Here is a 16355-nt window from a genome sequence, read left to right as displayed (position 1 = left end):
TGGCCTTACTACATTCTTATTATAGCATATTTATATAGCGCACATATCTAGGCAACTAGTGCATGCTCAAGGCGCTGGTACTTTTTCCCCTATTATCTGAGGTGCCATTGAAGGTAAAATCCATCATAGCTTGTAGCTCATTGGTTGTGTTCAGCGTGTAAACCATACTTGCAAACAGGTGTCACGTTTTGAATCATGGCTGTTTCACAAATGGAGCCAAACCTTTAAACACAAGGCTATCTTATTCCTGTATAATACTTCCGAAGAACTGACCTGTCCAGTGGAGGGCTTCTGACCACTCTTCTGAGCCACAGCAATCACCTCCAGCAGTTTCTTCAGGTGGACCTGGACAAGGCCACATGACACTCACATAAATCAGGCAGAAGACCTTCAAAATCTATCACTAATCACTCCTATTCATTACTACTGTAACACATGGTCATAACAAAATCCAAAATCTGCTCACTGCAAATACATTATAACACATGTTATATTTGAGATGACACTTTCTCAGTAAAATGCAGATTCTAATACTTTTGTTAGATTGAGTCCCATCCGGGATTCGAACCCACACCCTCAGAGTCAGGCACCTAATGCCAGCACACAAAGTCAGCTGCCTATCCCGCTCGGCAACCGGAATAGCAAACCCAAATAGTGAATTTATGCAAAAAAACTTTCTTTTTTATAATTTCCACAACAATAACATAATTCAGTCAAGCATACAAAGATTTTCACCGACTTTATAATTTTTACCAGTGTTGCTGCAACACAGATACATAATGATTCAGATATAATCACATTTAGTCAATCAGTTCTCCAGTTCCTATTCTGACTCAAGTATACAACACGTATACAAAGTGGGATTCATTTGTACTGGATCTTACATGTAGTTGTTCGCACAACTTCTCGTTGAAGACGTTGGGGAAGAGCTGGATGAGGCTGGACAGTATCTGGATGATGTTGAGGGTGAGGCTGCGGAAGTCCCCCAGCTTCAGCAACAGGGGGCGGATTGCCGTGTGTACTGTGTCTGTCTCCACCTGGCAGCCGCCGATGAACTGGAGGAAACAAAGTAACTGTATGAATTAACTGGACCGGATTTACTATACAGACACAAAGGAGACTTGAATTGACACCTGAATTATGACTTGAAATGGGGATGCAACTTGCCATTTGACAGAGTCTGTGAGAAAAACGTGAATTCCAGAGTCACTGGAGTCTTTACACGTTATCACCATTGCAGAAAGTAAGTGAGTGAGTGAGTGAGTGAGTGAGTGAGGGTAGGTGAGTGAGTGAGTAGGTGGGTGGGTGAGTAGGTGAGTGAGGGAGTTGGGTATAACACCACTGTTAACAGTATTCCGGTTGTATCATGGCATGCCAACATAATACCCAAGGAAAGCCTAAAGAGATGCATTACCTTCTTCATGCAGTCGTGAGCAGCTTCCTGCAACTCGCTGTTGGTGCTGTTGAGAGCCTTGTACAATATTGTGAAGATCTTATCTCGCCTGCTAGGGATGTAATGACAGGCCGCAAGTGCTCCTAGAAGGAAAAAATCACACCAAACCCATGACAAGGGCCATAACTATGTAACAAATTGTAACATGGTTTCCGTTTTCGAGTGAGTTAGTTTAGTTTTACGCCGCACTCAGCAATATTCCAGCTATATGGCGGCTGTCTAAATAATCAAGTCTGGACCAAACAATCCAGTGATCAATCGCCTTTTGTAGCAAGCATGGGTTGCTGAAGACCTATTCTACCCTGGATCTTCACGGGTAGCCGTTTTCGAACTTCATCAAGGCTTTTATATCCTGAAAACACATATATTTGGTTTCCCTATCTACAACTGTTTCTGAGAAAATCTGTCCCTATCATCTCGGACAGAAAAACGGAAGGACGGAGCTCAAACCTATATCCCCTCCCACTTTGTGGCAGGGGATATAACTTAATGAACCGCAGTTGAGGAACAGACATAGTCATCCCAAAGGGAATATCAGTAATACAGCAATACTACTGTGAGTGATTGAAGCTGAGTGATTAATGCAAGTTTTACCACTTACTCAGAGCACTTTTCTTCAGAGGTACTAGATTTGTTACGTTCTTGTAACAGGGCAGTTTGACCAGTATAGCATCATCAGCCTCGCACAAGCTCAGCAGCTGAAACATAGGAGAAGGATTTCCAAAAACTGTAAGAGATGTCTTTGCTTGTTGATTCATGATACAGTCAGCATTCTAGCTAAATGGCCCACAATAATGGACAAACTGGTGATTGATATCATGAGCAATCATCCAAGCCATTTGCACAGAGTTACAGTGTTACCATGTCTCTGCTTGACAATGTTACAAAATCTGTATCAAAACATCGCAAGAGGATGCGATCTGGTTTCTTTGGCATAGCTTGACGGTCATGCAAAATACAGAAGGTGAAGGTTAAATCCAGCTGTTTAATAAGGCCCGGTTACTAAATGCAGGCACTGACCTCACTGAAGAACACGTTATGTTCCTGTATGTTGATGTCCATGGTGAACAGCCTGGGTTCCAACGTCGTACAGAAGGTGTTCCCCTCCTGAAACAAAATAGTCAGGTAAAAAATACATCCAGCTGAAACAGCAGGTTTTTCGAAACTCCCCTTTATTCCTATCCGAGCTATGAGAGGCTCTTGACACAGCAGGTGTTTTCAAACTCACCAGCAGCTGTTTCCTAACTCACCATGAGTGCTATTGGAGCTGTGACCCAGCAGGTATTTTTGAGAACTCACCATGAGTCCAATCTGAGCTATGAGAGGCTGGTGACGCAGCAGGTGTTTTTGAACTCACCATGAATCTGAGCTGTTTTTGAACTCACCATGAGTCCTATCTGAGCTATGAGAGGCTGGTGACCCAGCAGGTATTTTTGAACTCACCATGAGTCCAATCTGAGCTATGAGAGGCTGGTGACCCAGCAGGTATTTTTGAACTCACCATGAGTCCTATCTGAGCTATGAGAGGCTGGTGACGCAGCAGGTGTTTCTTGGGAGGGATCATGTCCTGCAGTACTTCTCTATGAGGTTCCATGATCTCTGTGATTGATCGACCCGTCGTCTTGGCCAGTGCCCCGAGAGAGTGCATAGCCTGAAAGGATACAAAAGTTACTCTATCAACTGAACAGCTTCATTGGGGTGGATGATGTATGGCGTGACACTACTTTTCAAATGTGTGACCACTACTTTGTGACAGCAACACTTTACATAACATTAAACCCCAAATGAGTGAGTTAGTTTTATGCTTATTTTAGCATCATACCAGCCATATCAGGGTGGGGGACACCACAAATGGGCTTCACACATTATACCCATGTGAGGAATTGAACCGGGTCTTCGGCATGATGAGTGAACGCTTTAACCGCTAACCTATTGCCCAATCTACAAATTGAGCAGTGTCTTGTCTGAGACAAGGGAAAAGGGTTTACCAACCTGTTCTCTAACCAGCGTGTTGGGCGACGTCACTTGCCGCACAAGCTCATGAGTTACTTCATGGAAGGATTTCTTTTGTGCAGCAATCAACTCATCAGTTTTCTGGTCAGGCTCAATCTCTTTTGCACAGAGGATCAACATCTTCTCCAGGTTTGACTTGGCTCTGTCTACAGCTCCTGAAGACACCTGATGCATGATGGGAGATAACCATGAGATAAACAAGGGAGATAACCAGGACTAGTATTGCCTTGAAGGAATCTATATTTAGTGAACAAGTGAGTTCGGTGAAGTGCTACTTTGAAATGTCAACATTCAACATTAATGTTGAAAAAAATCAAATGCGACGTAAGGCCTCAAGAGTTAATAATCAGTGACATTGGTCAGCAATAGCTATATGGGTTGAAGTCATAAGACTGTGATATAGAACTTTGGCCATGTTTAAATGTGATGCGAGGTGAAATTAGGTTTAACGTCGTGCTTGAGAATATTTCGCTCATATGACGACGTGCATGCATGTGTATGTGTATGTGCAGCTGCTTGTACTAGCCCAGACTGAAGCTGGTTTTACAGTGCTAGCTCACTGAGATATCATGCCGCAGTGAAGTATGAATACCCCACTCAGACACATTATACTAAAACCGAACCGACCAGTCCTTGTTATACCCATTAATGCCGAGCGCCAGGCAGGGACCAACAAGTACCATATTTTAACGTCTTTTGGTATGACGCGGTCGGGGATCGAACTTGGCCATGTTTAAATGTGTAAGCTCAAACACTTGCATTTGTGAAATATTTCAAGCCACCAAAAAAAGGTGAAGCTACTTTTATTAGTATTACAGTTGTGTCATGTCAACTAGTGTAAGGAAAGTGATACAGGTCCTAATAGCTTTTCACTTCCCTGAAATCCAAAGGCACAGCTGTAGTGTTGACAAACCTAAAAACATTGTCAGAGTAAATCATATTTTTGAATCCACAATTGGTCTCATGAATGCGATAGGGAAGCACCTCCACACAGCATGTGTCTGTTCCTCAATAACTGTAATCATTATTCTTTATCCTGTTCTGAGGACGAACAGAACCTAATGATATATTACCCATTAACCTCATGGTGAGATATAACAAGTTTACCCCTAAGTATTGAGGAATAATAACTGTATCAATCTGTAGTCTCATTCCTCAAGGTGAGGAATAATAACTGTATCACCTGTCTCCCTCTTCAAGTTTACCTCTCAAGTGAGATACAATGTCCATCAAGACAAACACGACAAACAGAACTGACTCCTGTATTACTCATTAACCTCCTGGTGAGATGTATAGAGAATACTACACGAGGTCTCATTACATACGAATTATACGAAACGAGTGTCCTTCCTATGGTATCTGACCGAGTGAAAGCGAGGTCAGATAACATAGGAAGGTCACGAGTTTGGTATAATTCGTATGTAATGAGACTGAGTGTGGTATTTTATTTATTACCCACGTCTTACATGCATTAAATTGACAAAATAGCGTATTTTTGTTATGTGTTTGGTTTCAAACCGAACTGGTTTCATAAAGAGGTTGCGGAAGAGTTTTGTACTGTAGTGCAATATTTGCATGACGTCACACTGTAATGACGTCACTGCCTTGGTAACCGACGCCACGATGCATGTCAGTTGTCATCGCCCCGTACAGCCTCCTACAGTAAACTACTCCGTAGCACCCCGTTTCTTGGTTTCCAGTTGCTTCATTCGGCTAACATCACTGGTGGAAACATTGCGTTTGTGTTTTTCGATGGATATAATGTCTCAGTTCGACTCACAATTAAACAGCGGCACGGCAACGCTCGCAATGTTTACATTCCCACAATGCATTTAAGTTGTAGAATGAATGAATTCACGTGTTTGTTATGAATGAAAAAGTAGTTACGTCAGAATGTGACCTAATTGAGAGGTCATCGGTTATCCAATCAAATCGTTAGAATCTCAGGTCAAGTCGTTACGATACAGGTCAACGCGATAAGACACTCGTGTGACGTACGAGATTAGTATGCAACTACCAATACATTGACCTCGTGGGTAATAAAACAACCGTATCACCTGTCTCCCTCTTCATACCAAGCTTACCTCTCCAGTTAGATCCATCATGACAAACAGCAGGGCCTTGAGGAAGAGGAACTGGTGCTCCAACACCCACCTCAGTGCCATGGAGTCACACAGGAACTTGATAGCCAGGCAGCTAGACAACAGAAACATGGCGAGGCTTACAACATCTGATGATGAAAGTAGCTTGAACATTGATCTGTTGCTTTTCAATATGCACACCTGAACTGTGGAAATCTCTGTATTCAACTCACCCTCCATACTTGGCATACCAGGCCCGGTCATAACACAGAGAACACATCCTGTCCACAAGGTACTCAAACAGGGGCAGGTGGCACGCCTGAAAGGGGAATAGTATTTCATGCAATACAGTATAGGGCAGTTGGCAGGGGAACAGTATGTCATACAGACACCTATCTGCTATTATTCAGATATCAACAGTAGGGGTGGGTATTGCAGAGAATATTCATATTGCGATATATTGCAATGCGAAAGCATATATTGCGATATGTATTGCAATATATTGCAAGAATTTTTTTAAACAAAAACTACTTATGATCGAGTTAAAACACAACAAAATCACTATGCTTGATTAAGCTTTAATAAAAACGTGTAATCATGAGGAAACAAGGAAAAGAACGATTTAACATCAACACAGTGGTTACCAGTTTGAACTTGTTTCTCCACTCTCAAAAAAGCACTGAGATTTAAAACATTCAGATCCAAAACATTGCGAAACATTTGAACAAAAATTAAGAACACAACTTCAAACCGAACTAAACTTCCAGATTTCCGAGTGTTATGATGTTTTCCGAATGCATGTCGAAATACCGGTTTTCGATCAGCGTATCGCTATACGTATCGATTTCATGTCTGAACCAGTAAATACTGGTAAACCAGTTATATTGCGCAGCCCTAATCAACAGCATATCTGCCAACAGCCAAACGATTACAGTCAAATAAATCTGCGGTATTTAAGTGAACGACGGCGGCTTGTAAATAATCTTGGTCAGGAAGAACCAGTAATTACAGACACTAACCATCCTGTCCATTCAGACACCTTTTCACAAGCATGGTTATTGGGGATGGTTTCCATTCCAGCAACCTGTTCCAGAAACCAATCATAGCTCTAAGATGATCATAAATAATTTGCTTTAACATACACATAGACAGGAGTAACGCCATGATTGCTTCATGGAGCCGGGCCCGTGTGACCCTCAAGGGGCATTCAGCACTGAAGCAAAAACATCTCAAAATCCTTGGTGGACATACCCGCTCCTTGCTGCCGAGGATGGTGGTGGCAGTCTCTAGGATGAGCACCAGGGCCAGGTTGCCTGGCTTACACAGTTCCTTCTCCTCGTGTCCCATGATGACGGCCAGCGCGTCTATGAGGATCTGTGTGTCCATTCCCTGCAGCTTGTTCTGCTTGTCTCCCACGGGGAATGGTCCGCACTGCTGGGAGATAGCGATCATTGTGTAGTGCCGCACCATGCAGGCCATGAAGGGCAGGGCGGTCTGTCGCAGTTCCTTGATGGCTGCTGCCACTGTAAACATGGAAACAACAGATTTCAGTTAGCGATAAAACAAACAAATTCTGCCATAAATAAGGCACAGGGAATCTCATTCTAAAATAATGCTTAAACCTGTAGCTATTGGATTAGATCTGGAATAATTTCACAGAAATACGTAATTTTTCAAGTAAAATTGATATTTTATACTTATCCTGACTCATGATCTTTTGCTTATCTCCCTTTCCCTTGCGAATGGTAGTGGAACACTTGAATCCCTTGAAGTTCCCGAAGCAGACGTAAAAATACACTCACCCACGAGTTACCTCCCTTTTCCCGCGTAAACAGTCATGTGACCAGCCTTACTTGTCACTCTCTCCTGATTTTTCTGCCCAAGCACTTGGATCTACTGTGCAATCCAAAGTGTTTCCAGCGGGGAGGTTGGGAGGGCTTGACCTCATGAGTCAGGATGATCTTTTGCTTATAGAATCCTGTGGATTGGTGGTGGGTCAGGCCACTTCCTGGATTCATCAGCTGTCCTTAGATACGTCCTGTGTTGTGGCATTTCCGAGATCCTATTCTTCCAACTTCCGTTATAACTCGGGGGGGGACCACTTTCTTGTCTTACTTCCATCTCAGACAAGTTGAATCATCTTGATTCATGTGGCTTAAGATATACTAGTATCTTCTTTTTACTAGATATCTATAACAACCCATAGATTATGATAAGATCTTTATCATAAATGAGTTGTGACCCCTTCATGTACAGGTAAGATCTTTACCCATACAGGATCTTTAATCACTCATGCTAGTTTGTCCTAGACTGTGAGCATGGACTTTTAAACTAATACTTTTCCTTAGTAAAAGTTATCAACAAGTCAACGTGATAAAGGGTGAGATTTTCAAACTCAGCGCATTTGAGGAACCATTAGTTGCTGTGCTACAACGAGAGGCCCAAATTGGTGAATGCCTGAGACGTCTTCAGTGGCTATGTCTCGGAGGTAGTGGTTGGCAAACACCGTATCCGACTTCCAAAAGCAGCCCTCCATAATTGCTGATATAGAGCAATTTCTGTGCAGAGCCAATGTTGACGCCAGTGCTCTGACTTCCTGTGGGTTGGAAGCTCTAAGAGGTTCTAGTCCTGCTGCTTTATAGGCTCTCAATATGACGGCTCTCATCCCAAACGATATGGTCGTTCTTGAGACTTCTGTTGATGTCTCTGTGGATAACTCCTGGAATTTTTGTCTCCTCATCTTAGTCTTTTGAAGATATCTCTTCAGGGCTCAGACCGGACACAAGGATAAGTCCTCTATATCCTCTGGGCTGAGGATTGTAGATAGCGCTGGTACATGGAACTGTCTATCTGGCTGACCAGGTAGTTGGTTCTTGGCAATGAAGTCCCATCCAAGTCCTAGATAAACTGCAGCATGTTGCCCCGTGTCGAATCTGGTTCGACCAAAGTCCAGTGCATGTATCTCTGATATCCGAGCTGCCGTGGCTAGCGCAAGCAGGAACAGAGTCTTCTGTGTCAGCAGCTCAAAGGTAGTAAGATCTAGAGGTTCGTAGACATCACTTGTAAGATGACACAGAATTACATTCAGATCCCAGGCCAGAGCTTTGAACTTCTTTTGCTGGTCCTCCAGTTTAAAAGATCGAAGCAAAGCAAGTAATTCTGGTACTTTCGTCAACTTGATGCCTGTTTTCATGGTAATCACTGTACAGACGACGGCGAGGTACACAGATAATGTCGAACCTTTCAGATGTCTAGTCCGTCTAAGATGACACAGGTATTCTGCCACTTGAGGATGAATAGCTTTCATAGCAATGAAGCCTTTCCGCCTTGCATAAGTCTCAAACTTCAGCCACTTGTCATCATACAGGTTACGAGGATCTGGAACTGGTGAGACAAACGTCTGTAGATGTTTGTTGAACCTCGTGGCAAACAGGTCTATGCAAGGGGATCCTATTTCCCTTATGATGAGCCGAAATGCTTCTTGAAGGAGCATCCATTCCATAGGTGACGGTGCAGTGGTCGGGAGAGAGCGTCTGCAAGCACGTTCTTGGCTCGGGTATATGACACGCCTTTATCCAAATGTTTGCCCCCTCCGTGATGTCAAACAACTGGAATGTGAGCTGTAGTAGGCTTGGTGATCTTGTAGATCCTTGCCGATTTATGGAGAATGCCACTGTAGAGTTGTCCGCGTGGACCATCAGCATTCTGTTGATCAGCGAGCTCGACCATAGTTGTAAGGCGTTGATCACAGCTTTCATCTTCAGCAGATTGATGTGAAGATGCTGCTCTGTTTTGGACCACTTCCTTGATGCAACTTGATTGTTGAGATGCGCACCCAACCTTGTATCGATGCGTAGATATGTGTGTCGAAGGCCGGCTATTGTAAATAGGTCTCTCCACAGACGTTCGACAAAGTAGGTACCTCTTGAGATTGTCTGGTAGCAAGATAGGGTTGACGCTGTCCAGATGTTTTGTCAGGAACCGTTGCAGCAGCCTTAGTTGTAACCTTCCTGTGCGAGTCAAGTCCTGCGCCGAGGTTGGTAGACCGAGTAGACATTCCCATGTTCGTAGTGTTAACGGAGAGATGCATGCTTGTGGAATCATGGCTTGTATCTTGACCCAATGATCTTCTGGGACCACAATTCGATTCTGTGTTGTGAAAATTCTTATTCCCAGCAATTGAAGATCTTGTTTTGATTCTAACTCCACCTTCATCAGGTTCACTAGCCATCCTAGTTGCGTGAGCAACTTAATTGTCAAGTTCAGCTGCTGTCTGAGTTGATTGGCACTTTGAAGAACCTGTATGCCGTCGTCCAGATAACCAGGTCTGTGTAGACCTCGATGCTGCAGATAGGTGCCGATAGGCTTGGTTATTCGTATGAATAATCATAGAGCCGATGATATTCCAAACGGTAGGACGTTCCATTGGAAGTGCTAACCTCTGATTGCAGTGATGATACATCATTCTTCCCCTTATATACGCAGGCGATCTGTGTTGATCAGCATACATCGGAGCGTTGTCTATTTATAGCAAGGCTGTCTCAAATGTAGCATCGCAGGGGACAGGTACTCATACCGACTTTTATCAGCGACAACTTCCAAAATAAACATTGTTTATCCTGCTGTCAAGGCTAGACATCTATTAGATTCCCATGATGATAACAGGCCGTAGTTGTATACTGTTTCCAAGGCGGCCGATGAAGTATTCCCCCGTACCACAGGTTTGTTTACAAGTCAGTAAACTTGCTGGAGCCTGCTCTGTCAGTGGGAGGCGTTGTCTGACGTGGACCAATCAGCTTCCAAGCATGACGTCACTGGTGTTGTAGCAAGTTGGCCTCCATAAAATCTGATGCAATTAGTTGGTTGAGTAAAAGCGCGGGTAATTCTAAGCCGCTGATATAAACCTCTTGAATAAGGGTTGCTCCAAGTGTAAAATCTTGTTCAGTGATATAAATCATGTATTCCCATTGTGGATGATATAAGCCAGCATGACGAAGGAGGCTGTCGAGATGTATGTCTGTAGGGATCTTGAAGTAATACCGATGTTGAATCTAGTTGATAGGATATAAAATCCTAATCCCCACGCTGAGTGACGAGTGTTAATAATATCATCTGTACGTCCATTCAAGCATTCTTGAAGGCGTTGTTAACCTTAAGCCCTTTACAAAGGTCGCCTTGAGGTTCTCCAGTACTTGAGATATCGGCTTCATAGGTGATATCATATTGGATCGAAGTCATCAGCGTATATGCAGTACGTCTCTGTTGGGTTGGAGTGAGTGAGTGAACTACAATATCAGCAGGCCATCCGTTTTCATCATTGCTTCGTTTTATTCAGCCGTATGGTAATAGAGTCGACGTCAACATCCTGCCTGTTGATGTAAGGGTTTGTTAACCCTAGGGTTCGCGAACCCTGTAGATGTCTGCGTTGCTGTTATCTGCCTGTAGATCTGAGAGTTCTCGAACCTTGTAGATGTCTGCAGCTTTCTCAAAGCTGTGCGTAGCTCAGAAGGTACCTTCGATATAGGTTCAATCGGAGGAATAGTCACCGAGTCAAAGTCGTCATTACGCATCTTATAAGTGTAGATTTCATCTATATCCTTAGAAGGAGACTCGAAGTTCAAACCATTGGCTATCCAAGCTGTAACCTCTGAGTCCGGGAAGACAAAGTCTGGTTGTTCATCAATTATCTCCTGATCGGTAGAGCTATGCCTCCGCGAATCATCCTTCTGCGAACCTGTATCCCTTCTCGAACCTCCATCATCCTTTCGCGAACTGAAGATTCCTCCCTTCGCGAACGTCTATCTTGAAAGTCCTCTCTTCGCGAACCTCTATCTGTGGCGTGAGCCTTCTCTTCGCGAACCTCTGTTGTCAGATCTATCCCTTCGCGAACCTCTGTGATGTGAGCCTTCTCTTCGTGAACGTCTGTCTTGTGATGAGTGACTTCGCGAACGTCTGTGAGAGATATGAGATCTCGATCTAGAACGGCTAGGTGTCGAAGATGGATCCTTCGATGTTCTCGATCGTTGAGGGTTCGCAGATGTAGAACGGTGAGTAGGCATCTCATGTCTTCTATCCTCCTCCAAGATGACAGAGTCGTCAGACTGTAGAGACCTTCGCAAAGGTGTACGTTCGCCAATGTAGTCTTAAGACATAGTTCTTTGAGAGTAGGTTCGCGCGCGAGGTCCGTAGGTTTTCGCACGATGTCAGTAGATGAAAGTCTTCGCCGAGCCATCGCTTCTTCCTCGAACCGATGTTCAATCAGGGCCATCATCTGGTTGGTGAATTGTCTCATAATTTCACCCGGATCCAGTTGTAGAAGAAGCGTTTGTGAACGCTGACAAGTTGTGTGCCTCAACTTCACTCCGTTGAGAAGTTGGTGGTAGTTCGTCAAACAGCTGGCCTGCTGTGACTGTTGCAGGAGACGATCTAGTAGGTACTTGAAGTATCTTGTAGGTACTTCGGGTGGAAGTAACGAGGGATCATTAAAAAATGGTCTTCTTCATGCGGAGGTAATATCTCTTCGTTGAAGGATTTCTGATGCGTTGACTTACTAGGCCGCGTAGAATTACCCTCTGATCTGGTAACAGATGCTTTCTTCTGCGATCACTACCATTCGCAAGGGAAAGGGAGATTAGCAAAAGATCATGAGTCAGGATAAGTAAAAATAAAAGATTTATAAATGGCAAATAAGTGTCACATGTCACAACTTCAGTCAAAGTCATTGTGAAATATACAGTCAGACGCAGGATAAGAAAACATCATTGATATTCATCTGTCATTGTACAAAACCCAGAGAACAATTTGGTGACCTTCACCTTCCATGCACAAAAAGGTCACTGCCATGTTTTAACTAGTCAATGATCAAACATCCTCAGGGAAATACTCTATGAAGTTACTGTGAAAGTGTGACTAACTATTCAGGTCTCCCTGACTGAGTGAAATATACACAACACTCATGGAGGGGACATTACATGGCAGGCTAAAAACTCACCAAACATGCCGGTGAGAGCCTGCTCATGGACCTTCCTGGAATGAGAGTCCGGGTTCTTGTACAGCGGCCCTGTGGTGGTGGAGATCTCCTTCTCTGTGAAGCTAGAACACATTTTCTGTCTGTCAGGATCATGGACTTGGATCATCTTTACCAGGTGAAACTGTTACCAACAAAGTTTCATGGTATTTAAATTTCAACAACTAAGTTCATAGACCAAGTTAATTTTACTCACTTCTTGAAATGGCATAGAACTGAAAACTTTTAGTTTCCAGAACTCCCCTAAAATGGCTTTGAGCAACCCGGTCCTTTGTTTCGGACTGGAAACACAGGCTGTCCACATAATGAGCATGTGATTCACTAACAACACAAAAGATCGCTTTGTGGAGCCTGTAATGTGACGACTGACTGAGAGGTTTGGTTTCAAAACACTTGCCAAGCTTTTCACTTTAGCATGAAACATTCCAAGCAAAGGAATCATCACTGGTACGAATTTGTTGGGACACCAGAAATTGCCCCAGATCTGGGGATTTTTATCATTACGAACCGAGGATCTTATTCTTTAGCTTAAAATAGGAGACGAACCAACTTACTTTAACCACTAGACTTTGTCTGCACCCACAGTAGGTGGGTTTCGCCCTGTACACTGTGGCTAGACTGCCTGTTTACCTGGGGTGAGTGAAGAGGTGGGTGAGCGCCTGCTTGTCATCCTCCAGGTTCATAACGGACACAAGGAAACACTTGATCAGCTCCCATGCCTGCTTGCGACTGAATGCATCCGTTGAGCTGCTCTTCAGTGCTGTCAGAGCCGTGTCTATAGCCTGAATCACGTGACATATAGTAATGGGCTACACACAGAAGAATAAACATCACCTAAATGTGAGTAAATACATGTGATCAAATCATTATAAATATTCTCTCAAACAAATGAATTTAAATAAACATGATCAGTCCCCTAGAGATGCCCCAACTATAAGGAGTGAGGTACCAACAAGGGCAACTGACTTTCACTTACACTTCCAAAACTGGTTCTGCAAACTGACTGACTGACTGAGTTTGGTTTTACGCCGCTTTGAGCAATATTCCAGCAACATCACGGCGGGGGACACCAGAAATGGGCTTCACACATTGTACCCATGTGGGGATTCGAACCCTGGTCTTCGGCGTATGAGCCAACGCTTTAACCACTAGGCTACCCCACCGCCCCACCAAAGCAACAAAACTTAACACTTGAACATCTCCTGATGATGTATCTCCTGTGAGCAGAAACAACACAGTACCTTCTCCACAGGCAGCGTGATGGGAGTCTTGGTGTCCTGGAAGTGGATGTTGATGCAGGGGCCCACGGTCTCCTTGTCGTTGTACTGCAGCTGTAACAACAAACAACTACTGCAGTGAGTGAGTGACTTTAGTTTTACGCCACACTCAGCAATATTCCAGCTATATGACAGAGGTCTGTAAATATTGAGTCTGGACCAGACAATCCAGTGATCAACAGCATGAGCATCGATCTGCGGAATTGGGAACCGATGACATGTGTCAACCAAGTCATCGTGTCTGACCACCCGATCCCGTTAGTCGCCTCTTACAACAAGCATAGTCGTCGTTTGTGGCAAGCATGGGTTGCTGAAGACCTATTCTACCCCGGATCTTCACAGGTCACAACTTCAGAGAAAGTGACCAATATGGTGAAACCAAGCTCTACTACCTGGCATCACTCACAAAGTATGTCTGTAGCTTTACATGACTATCTGCAATATTTAAATTTGGTCTGTATTTAAATCAGCACCAAACGAAAGCCTCCCAGCTGTCGCAACTAATACAGTAATGTGAATATATTGCTAGATTACAGTAATGTGATGTAACAATGTTGCACTACAAACCCGCTGCGGTTCTCTCAGCATCTTCCTATTGCCGCCACCAAACTTGCCAAGGACACGGAATGCCACGTGAGCTATGTTGTCCTGGGGATTGCGCAGGGTCCGCCACAGAGCCTGAATTCAAAATGGATCACGTAAGGATCTTTGAACGGTATTTTCCAGTCAAAGAGAGATTAATGCTTTCCAGTATTAAAGAAAACAAGGAGAGAAGCTTCACAGACTTTTGACCAATGTTTTATTACAGGATGTCAGTTACATGAAGGTGAAATGCACAAATAACTACACTGTAGGTAACGCTTCATGTGGTTCTGAAACACCAGGGATAATAATCACGGCAAATCCTAGATTCAAACACATGGCAAGATGATCTGTTCACAGCTAAGGGAGACAACCCTGTACACTAAGATGACACTTCTAATCCTGCTTGGCAGCTGTTCCCCATAAAAACCTGACATGAATCTTCTGTTGAAATACAGCGAGTGAACTAAGGCTGGTGGTTTCAGCAGTATTTCAGTGGTATCATGGCGTGTACGTTTGTGGAAAGCCGGAATGGCTAACCAAAGTAAACTTTGTTCAAACCAACACAAATGGTGCCATGACAAAACCAGAAACACCTAGGCTTCAAACCTATGATCAAGGGTTTCTGGATGTCTAAGGGACATAACTCTGACTGACTGACTGACTGACTGAGTTTGGTTTTACGCCGCTTTCAGCAATCTTCCAGCAACATCGGTGGGGGATCCCTTCACACATTGATGTGGGGATTCAACCTGGGTCTTCATGCGGTGACAAGGCATAACTCTGTGCAGGGAATAGTGGCACCCTGAACATCTCGGCCCTCGGATCCCCTATGATATAACGTAAAGGTGTCACATACCTGCATGAGTTCTGCTCGAACTGGCTGGATGTGGTCGTACAGGAAGTCAGGCTGCAGGTTGTCTACACACAGTTCCAGAGTGCGCAAACCCTACACAGAAACATTTTGTCAAATTAAGTGAAATTCTGCGACTGACAAAATATAATGAGTGAGTATGATTTTACACCGCTTTTAGCAATATTGCAGCAATATCACGGTAGGGGACATCAGAAATGCGCTTCACACATTGTACCCAAGTGGGAAATTAAACCCGGGCCTTTGGCGTTACGAGCCAGTGAGTGAGTTTAAATTTTTCCAAACCTGCAGAGGTTTTCAATTCTTTGAAGAGAGTCGTCCTTGGGGTACATATTATGCATTTTCCGGCTGAAAAATGTCCTGTGACAGTTGTATCAATGTTTTTTGAATAAAAAGATTGTACAATAAATAAACTCTTTTATTTATTATACGGACCCTACCTCACGGAGTTACCTCCCTTAGCGCATGCGCATTCAACTGGTAGGCTCCTAGACCCGTATCATCATTCCTTCTGCTGAATTCTCATCAGTGAACAGAATTGCTGGGGGGAGGTGGGCCCTCTACCCTTGAAAGGATCTACTCTCTTCAAAGAATTGAAAACCCTGCAGGTTTGGAAAATTCTTTTCAGAGAGATCGTCCCTTGGGGTACATATTATACATAAACACAGACTCCCAAAGACCGGAGGCCAGGGAGGAGGGAATTCTGTCCAAGCACACACAAAATATAGCGATCGTATCATGGAAAAATTGAACAGACGCCATAACACTCACCTGTCACTCGACCCAGTTTCGCTTCCGCGAGAGGCATTATGGGAGGGAACTGACAGGGAGGATTTGTGCTCAAAGACGACCTCTAGCATAATGAGACATTGCACGAAAAGTGCATAATGTCAGTGAAATCTGACCCACTAAGTGGCTTCTTCATGAGAGCACCGTAGGGGAAAACAAAAATACCACTCACTAACGATATCAGTAACTCCTTAGAGAATCGAAGGGGTACAGGTTCTCTGAGTGAGCTCATTAGCAGACATGTCAATAATGGAATCAT

The 16355-nt window shown here is 43.8% G+C and overlaps 1 protein-coding gene across 1 annotated transcript in view; it reads right to left on the bottom strand.

Moving 5' to 3' along the window:
• Window positions 1-16355, bottom strand: part of LOC124258931 (transformation/transcription domain-associated protein-like) — a 105368-nt gene that overhangs the window by 52677 nt on the left and 36336 nt on the right. The window contains 15 exon segments of the mRNA XM_046692991.1: window positions 274-345; window positions 885-1055; window positions 1415-1536; window positions 2055-2151; window positions 2474-2560; window positions 2955-3104; window positions 3446-3631; window positions 5551-5662; window positions 5781-5866; window positions 6799-7070; window positions 12539-12639; window positions 13205-13356; window positions 13816-13905; window positions 14419-14529; window positions 15293-15382. Of these exon segments, the coding sequence (XP_046548947.1) occupies window positions 274-345; window positions 885-1055; window positions 1415-1536; window positions 2055-2151; window positions 2474-2560; window positions 2955-3104; window positions 3446-3631; window positions 5551-5662; window positions 5781-5866; window positions 6799-7070; window positions 12539-12639; window positions 13205-13356; window positions 13816-13905; window positions 14419-14529; window positions 15293-15382 (1899 nt within the window).

The sequence above is a fragment of the Haliotis rubra genome, unplaced genomic scaffold, assembly GCF_003918875.1.
Source record: "Haliotis rubra isolate DU_JTF1 unplaced genomic scaffold, ASM391887v1 Scf702, whole genome shotgun sequence".
In the NCBI taxonomy this organism is placed as follows: domain Eukaryota; kingdom Metazoa; phylum Mollusca; class Gastropoda; order Lepetellida; family Haliotidae; genus Haliotis; species Haliotis rubra.
This window is presented reverse-complemented; position numbering and strand designations above follow the sequence as displayed.